The sequence below is a fragment of the Perognathus longimembris genome, chromosome 25, assembly GCF_023159225.1.
Source record: "Perognathus longimembris pacificus isolate PPM17 chromosome 25, ASM2315922v1, whole genome shotgun sequence".
Lineage (NCBI taxonomy): Eukaryota > Metazoa > Chordata > Mammalia > Rodentia > Heteromyidae > Perognathus > Perognathus longimembris.
The window spans coordinates 15,600,467-15,608,967 of NC_063185.1; the positions used below are offsets into that span (position 1 = coordinate 15,600,467).

Consider the following 8,501-nt stretch of genomic DNA (forward strand, 5'->3'; position numbering starts at 1 on the left):
CAGTAGACTGAAATCATTAACATTAGATTCAATGGATAGCAGTGTTCCCATTATCAGATAAGGAAACTTAAGATTCTGGGAAGTTAGGTTTCTTGCCAATTTGGCATCAAAACACCAGGAATCATCCAACTAGAAAACAGAAGAATGTTTTAAGAGGGTTTGGTTTCCTAGAGCATGCTTTTTACCTGTTATTTGCTTTGGCTCATTGTATTTATAATAAATTGGAAAGGAGCACTATCATGTTAAAAGTCCTCTCTTGGGTCCTTTCTAGTGGAGTTGCTAAACCTGTACCTTGTTTCTCTTTGTCCCCGCGCTCACCTCAATTAGCTGTTGACAGGTCTGTGACTGCCAGTCTGAGTGATGCCCGGGATGCCCTGGTGAATGCTGTCATCGATTCTCTAGCAGCTTACCGGTCTTTAGTCCTGAGTAACCAGCAGCCAGGCCTCATGGTTCCTTTCTCTTTGCGGCTTTTCCCATTGTTTGTGTTGGCTCTCCTTAAACAGGTACGGCAAATAGAAATAAAAATAGCACCTAGCACAATGAAAGGTCAAAAGCCAAGATTTTTGTACTGGGAATTGCCAAACACTGTATATGTGAGTCTATGCCAGGTACATTTTGTGAGGACAGGGGCCTTGCCACTCTTATTTTGAAGAGAAAGTTGGTTGAGTCAGTCTGTTAAGGAACTCCCAACTCTCCATTTGATCAGGCTTGTCATTCTCCACTGTCCCCTGCTAGCTGTTAGCTGATCCCTCTGGCCTGTCTTCTGCAAGAATCCAGATTCCCATAGGCACTGACCCTGAGCTGTTTTGCTCAAGGATGGTGCTCTACCACTGGAACCACACTACCACTTCTGGCTTTTTGTTGGTTAATTGAAGATCAAATTAAATCCTATGGACTTTTCCTGTCCAGATGGCTTTGAACTGCTATCCTCAGAACTAGCCTCCTGAGTAACTAGGATTGCAGGGATGAGCTGCTAGTGCCAAGCTGAGTCCATTTTTTTCAATAAGTGTTGAGCTCTTTCTGTGGGCCAGATCCTGATGTAGATATGAGAAAGACAACTGTGACTAAGATGTTTCCAGGCCCTGTCCCCCACCCCCCAAACGGATGTAGAGCCCTGAGAATTGGGCAGCTGTTGCTGGGCATGAGAAACAACTGGGTTCTGTAGGACAGTGACCTGCAAGAACTCTAGGCAGTGCACACTAGTGACATGTGACAGGCTATTTATTACCTGTGACTATTTCATTACCTGCTGTCCTCATTTGTATTATTTCTTTTGCCGTGGACTCCCAAGCTTCAGAATATTGTTAGATTTCTAATTATGGGAGAAACAATGACAGTCACTATTAATTGTCACCTAGCTTTTATTTTTTTTTAATTTTTTTTTATTTTTTGGCCAGTGGCTTGAGCACTGTCCCTGGCTTCTTTTTGCTCAGGGCTAGCACTCTGCCACTTGAGCCACAGCACCACTTCTGGCCATTTTCTGTATATGTGGTGCTGGGGAATTGAACCCAGGGCCTCATGTATACGAGGCAAGCACTCTTGCCACTAGGCCATATCCCCAGCCCCTGTCACCTAGCTTTTAATAGACACTTAGTGGATCTTTTTGGCCCTTCATATAGATCTTAGTCATCTGCCATATACCTTGTCTTTCCCTTGAGGCTTAGATTAATGTATGCCCATCGTATATGGTAAGTAAGAGTATTTAGCCTATTTAACTGATTAGGAAGCAGGCACTAGGAAGACAAAATAGCAGCTAGGAATGTGACTTAGTGGTAGATTGCTTGCCTTGGATTTATGAAGCCCTGGGTTTGATTCCTCAGTCAGAAACAGCCAGAAGTGGTGCTGTGGCTCAAGTGGTAGAGTGCTAACCTTGAGCAAAAGAAGCTCAAGGACAGTGCCCAGGCCCTGAGTTCAAGCCCCAGGACTGGCAAAAAAAAAAAAAAAAAAGAGGAGAGGGGAGAAAAAGACAAAGTAGCTTAAAAGGTAAGGTTATAGTTCCAACTTAATACATGTTTATAACTTCTTAGATTCTTTTAGAAAATAATATACACTAAATTTGCCAATTCTGTCTGAAGATAATCTTTCAACAGATATTTACAAGATTCTGTGTTTCTTAAATGTCTTTTTGATGGGCATTGGTTTATCTTTATTACAGAAATCATTCCAGACTGGGACAAATGCACGTCTAGATGAACGCATTTTTGCTATGTGTCAAGTGAAAAACCAGCCTTTGGTTCATCTTATGCTGACAACACATCCCAGTTTGTACAGAGTTGACAACCTCTCAGATGAGGTAAAATGGATTCCCTCTTTACTGACTTCTTTTTAGAAGCTCTGTAAGCTTGATTATAGCCAATCTAGTACAGAAATAGAAGTTTTATAGTTTCTTTCTTTGTTGATTATATGTACATAAACTTTGGTTTGTCCAGGCATTGGTGGCTCACCTCTGTAATCTTAGTTACTCACAAGACTGAGACATGAGGGTCACACTTTGAAGCCAGCCCTGGAAGGAAAGTTAGTGAGACTCTTACCTCCAATAAATTACCAAAAAAAGACAAGTATATTTATGGCTCAAGTGGTAGAGAGCCTTGAGCAAAAGAAGCTCAGACCCTGAGTTCAAGCCCCAGGACTGGCATACATACAAAAAGAAACTTTGGTTCAAGAAAGCTCCTGAAAATAGTTCTTTTACTTAACTTTGCTAAGACAAATCTCTAGAGCAGGATGTGAACATTGTCAAATTAACCAGAGCCATTGTTTCTTTGTTTGAACAAATCAATCTGAAGATGTATCCCAGGAGTGAAATTATACTGAATATCTTATGTCAACAATGTGTTTGAATTATTAAAGGAAAAAATCATCAAGCTGGAAAGGTGGCTTAGTAGTAGAGTGCTTGCCTAGCATGCATAAAGCCCTGAGTTCAATTCCTCAGTATCACAGAAACAGAAAAGGCTGCAAATGGCGCTATGGCTCATGTGGTAGAGTACTAGCCTTGAGCAAAAGAAGTCCAGGGACAGTGTCCAGGCCCTGAGTTCAAGCCCCAGGAGTGGCAAAAAAAAAAAAAGGAAAGAAAAAAATTCTAATATTTTGCTTTTGATAGGAAATAAATTAAAATCAGGGCTGGGAATATGGCCTAGTGGCAAGAGTGCTTGCCTCGCATACATGAAGCCCTGGGTTCGATTCCCCAGCACCATATATATAAAAAATTGCCAGAAGTGGCACTGTGGCTCAAGTGGCAGAGTGCTAGCCTTGAGCAAAAAGAAGCCAGGGACAGTGCTCAGGCCCTGAGTTCAAGCCCCAGGACTGGCAAAAATAATTAATTAATTAATTAATTAAAATCATAAGCAAAAAAAGTTAAATCAGGATCTGGGAATTTGGCTTAAGTGTAGAGTGCTTGCCTAACATGCATGAAGCCCTGGGTTCGATTCCTCAGTACCACATAAACATAAAAGGCCAGAAGCGGTGCTGTGGATGAAGTGGTAGAGTGTTAACCTTGAGCAAAAAAAGCTTAGACCCTAAGTCCCAAGCCCTAGGACTGGCCAAGAAAAAAAAGTGGTAAATATGACTGTGATTTGCCAAAGTAAGGCCCATACTCTTAGAGGTGACATTATTTCGTTGTTATTGTGGTTTAATTAACTCTGTCTTCTATATCTTAACCTTTCACTTAACCCCTCAGGGAGCACTGAACATCAATGATCGAACCATCCCTCAACCCCCCATTCTTCAGCTCTCAGTGGAGAAGTTGAGTAGAGATGGTGCTTTCCTCTTGGATGCAGGCTCTGTGAGTAGTTTGGCTTGTCTTGGCCCTTCTCACTTTGTACTTCTGTACCTTATCAGCATTTGGCTTCTTCCCCTTAATATCTCTTCTTGAACAGTTAGCACATATTCTCTGAGCTGCATATATTTGTCAGCCTTTTGAGCCTACACAATCTCATTGCTTCATGCGATGAGATACCAATTGTATCTGTCACTATTTGTACCTCCTCATCTTTTTTTTTTTTTTTTTTTTTTGCCAGTCCTGGGGCTTGGACTCAGGGCCTGAGCACTGTCCCTGGCTTCTTCTTGCTCAAGGCTAGCACTCTGCCATTTGAGCCACAGCGCCACTTCTGGCCATTTTCTGTATATGTGGTGATGGGGTTACTCTTGCCACTAGGCCATATTCCCAGCCCAGTATATCCATTCTTTTACTCTTTTAAAAAGGTCAAAAACCAGGCTGGGAATATATCCTAGTGGTAGAGTGATTGCCTCACATACATGAAGCCCAGGGTCCGATTCCTCAGCATCACATATATAGAAAAAGCCAGAAGTGGCGCTGTGGCTCAAGTGGTAGAGTGCTAGCCTTGAGCAAAAAAAAGCCACTGACAGTGTTCAGGCCCTGAGTTCAAGCCCCAGGACTGGAAAAAACAAAACCAAACAAAAATGAACTATGTAATTTGTGGGTAGAGGCAGGAGGATAAAACTGGGGCAAAGTGAAGAAAGAAGTGACATTGTTCAAGAATTGTTCTCATTACCTAACTCATGGGATTGAAATCCCTCTGTATAACTCTTCGCCGATAATAATGTTGTTGTTTTTTAAGTAGAAAAGAATGCCCTGAAAAAAATAAGTAAAACACTTATGTGTGATTTGAAGTTTAAAAACAAATGCCCAGCGGTAAAGGTGTCGGCACACTTATTTACTATTCAGCTCTCTCTCAAGAGAATTTTATTTTTGTTTGCAGGTCCTAATGCTTTGGATTGGGAAAAACTGTGCACAGAATTTTCTTAACCATGTTCTAGGAGTTCAAAACTATGCATCAATTCCACAGCCTATGGTAAGGTTTATTTTACCAAGTTTGGCAAAAAAAAAAAAAAAAATAGCCATCACATTTTCAGATTAAAAATGGCTGCTGCAGATTCCTCCACAGACCTTTCGCTTTCAACAGAAAATACTCGTCTTGTCTTGTTTTGTGGTTGTATGAACAGACACAACCTTGGGTTGCTTGGTCTGTGACCTCAGGCGCTCAAGGGACCCTCCTACCTCAGCCTCCAGGTAGCTGCGACTGCAGGCGCTCATCACCGTGCCAGACGCTTTCTGTGGGGTTTTTTTATGGCATACTTTCATCTAGGAAGCACTAGCTTTCAGACCTTAAGCAAAAACTAGTGGAACCAATAATTACCCAATTTAAGTAATGAGGAAATAAATTATTCTATTTGTAATAATCACAAAAACAAAGTGAGTCATTCTAAATGCTATAATAAAATGAAGAACAATAAAATGAAGAACAAGAAGGTTCTATTGGAACACAGCCAGGCCCAGGTCACTTATTGTTTCTGGCTACCTTAGGGTTACAGGGGCAGAGTTAAATATTTACAACAAATACAAAAAGACCTCCAAGTCTAATATATTCACTGTGTGCACCAACAGTATCACCAGGTAACTTGTGGCTCACTCCTGCGATCCTACCTGCTCAGGAGGCTGAGATCTAAGGATTGTGGTTTTAAGCCAGCCTGGGCAGGAGAGCCCATGAGACTCTTCTCTCCAGCAAAAATACAGAAGTGAACCTGTGGCTCAAGTGGTAGAGCACCAGCCTTGAGCAGAAAGCTCAAGGACAGCACCCTGACCCAATCCCCAGGATTGGCACACACACACAAAAATTGAGGAATGCTGTAGTTAATGTAGTAGTATATGTATAATTGGAGCTCACTGAATATAATTTGATTTTGTATAACAGACGGATCTTCCAGAACTTGATACACCAGAATCTGCCAGAACAATAGCTTTTATCTCTTGGCTTAGAGAACAGAGACCATTTTTCCCAGTACTTTATGTAATAAGGTAAGTCAAATTTTTCATTTGTAAAACCATTGATTTGGCCTTTCAATGACCTGTTTTGAATTCTAGACACATGTGATCTAAGGCTTAAGCAACTTTTACAAGACTGTAGAGGGGAAAAAAGGAAAATAATTCTTTACAATAAATAATACTAAATTGTGCTTTATAAACAATTATTAGTATTAGTAAACTTTCTATAAACTTAGAAAAAAGCTTAACAATTTCTACTAATTACACTGTAAACTCCTCTGAACAACAGAAAATTTATGTAATCAAGTGTTTTCAGAGAAAGCCTGTACAACTAGCTATTTGTATGGCAAATATTAGTTAGGCATCAGGGGCTCACACCTGTCATTCCTAGAGACTCAAGAGGCTAAGATCTAAGGATTGTGGTGTAAAGCTTCACATTCAGGTAGGAAAGTCCACAATACTCTTAACTCCAATTAACCATCAAAAAGCTGGAAGTGGAGATATGGCTCAAGTGGTAGAACTCCAGCCTTAAGTGAAAAACTGAGGGATAGTGCCCAAGCCTTGAGTTCAAGCCTCAGTCTTGGCACGTGCATGTATGCGCACAGACTCTCTCTCTCTCTCTCTCTCTCTCTCTCTCTCTCTCTCTCTCTCTCCTCTCTCTCTCTCTCTCTCTCTCTCTCTGATTTGACAATAACTCTAAAGTCTGGAACAGCCAGACACTGGTGGCTCATGCCTATAATTCTAGCTCCTGAGGAGGATGAGATTGGGAGTATCATGGTTTGAATCCAGCCCAGGCATGAAAGGCCTTAAGGCTCTTATCTCCAATTAACCACCTAAAAACCAGAAGTGGAGCTGTGGCTCAAAGTGGTAGAGCACTAGCCCTAAGTGGAAGCGCTCAGGAATAGTGTCCAGGCCCTGAGGTCAAGCCTTACAACCAACAAAATAAAAAATAAATAATACACAATTAGTAGATTTGGCCGAGACCTTTTTGTTGGTGATGGTGGTGGTCATGGGGCTTGAACTCAGGGCTTGGGCACTGTCCCTGAGCACTTTCACTCAAGGCTAGCGCTCTACCACTTTCACAGGTTCCACTTCCCATTTTCTAGTGGCTAATTAAAGAGTCTCACAGACTTTCTTGCTTTTTTTGCCTGGGCTAGCTTTGAATTGCGAACCTCACATCTCAGCTTCCTGAGTAGCTAGGATTACAGGCTTAAGCCACCAGTGCCTGGCTTCACTGTATGTTTACTATTATTTTGTTTTATCCAGTGAGTATAACTGCACTTGCTTTTCATTCCTAAGGGATGAGAGTCCAATGAAAGCCAGCTTCCTTCAAAACATGGTGGAAGACAGAACTGAATCTGCATTATCATATTATGAATTCCTCTTGCACATACAGCAGCAAGTGAATAAGTGAAGAAATCTGATTTAATTATTGCTAAGGAAATCACAATAACACAGAATTGCTGGGAATATATAGTACCTTACTTTTCTATTTAAGTTTGTGAACTAAAATGTGATGATTGAGATGTTTTCACTGTGATTTCAACCAACTATAGCAAATAAAGGACCACAGCAGAGAATCAAACATGCAACTCTAAAATACTGTAATTTTCAAATCATAATATATTGATGTATCATTGAATACCTTTATTCCTTTGCTGCCAATTATGTTTGAGTTGTTGTGGATTGAAACAAGACAAAACAGTGCTGCCGAGGCACAGTACATTTTGTAAAATAAAGATTTCTATGTTCTACATGTATATTTCTCATATTTTATTTTTCCTGAAATTTTGGCTGCTACAGTTAAAACCTCACAAGACTAAGGGTTGCAGGGAAGTTTCAAATCCATTGATAATGATCTTTTAAAAATTGGAAAACCCAAAAACAAATAGAATGTACAAAAATAGAATTCATTCCCCATACCTACTTGTTTTTTTTTTTTTTGAGAAAAGAATTCATCATGTTAACTAAAACTAGAGTAAACTAACTCTAGTTTGAGAGGAATATGAAGTAATGGATTCAAGTTTTAAAATCTGTCAGTATTCTCTTCTTGAAGAACAAAGTCACTTTAATTTGAAGTGAAAACTGTAATTAGGTGTTTTTCTGATTTGGATGCTGAGGCCTTAAACATTTTATTCTGCAATGATAAAGAATTTATCATTTATAGTGATAACAGGGAGATGAGAAATTGTAGTTATCTTGATCCTCTAGGTGGGTTTGTTTGGTATATGCTGATTAATACTAAAAGTGTTATCCTGGTGAGATGGGAAGAATGAGACAAGCTAAAAGTACTATCTCAGAATGCACTTTTCTAAAGAGTTTATTCATTAGACAACATCATTAGCACATTCTGGGATAGTCAAGCTCATGAAGGCACAAATGCTGCTGTTTGATTTAGTGGATATTGGGGTCCCCAAATTCAATATATTGTAGTTACTTTAAAAAATAACCTTGATTTCTGGACATGTTCAAGAGAACTTTTTATTCAGCTACAAAAATACTATAGTCAAAATATATTGAGCGAGTTTTGTTTACAAATAGGGAAATAATACACCTGTGTATTTAAAGTGCTGTGATATAGTATCTTAAAAAAAGTGTGGCTCAGTTTTCAGATTCAATTTTTCTTCTGTGAACTTCTTAAAAGATGTTCATGTGTAATACTTGATGAGATGTCTGTGTTACTCATTTAGTAGGGTAGAAAACGTGTTTACAATCTTAATCT

General features: G+C 39.8%; 1 protein-coding gene across 2 annotated transcripts in view; it reads left to right on the forward strand.

The window, feature by feature from the left end:
- Positions 1-8,218, forward strand: part of Sec24a (SEC24 homolog A, COPII coat complex component) — a 50,385-nt gene extending 42,167 nt beyond the window's left edge. For both annotated transcript variants that reach the window (XM_048334080.1, XM_048334081.1), the window contains 6 exons: positions 328-503; positions 2,156-2,293; positions 3,674-3,778; positions 4,716-4,808; positions 5,709-5,812; positions 7,079-8,218. In XM_048334080.1, coding sequence (XP_048190037.1) covers positions 328-503; positions 2,156-2,293; positions 3,674-3,778; positions 4,716-4,808; positions 5,709-5,812; positions 7,079-7,193 — 731 coding nt within the window. In that variant the 3' untranslated portion in view covers positions 7,194-8,218. The remainder of the gene's footprint in view (positions 1-327; positions 504-2,155; positions 2,294-3,673; positions 3,779-4,715; positions 4,809-5,708; positions 5,813-7,078) is intronic.
- The last annotated feature ends 283 nt before the right edge of the window (positions 8,219-8,501 follow it).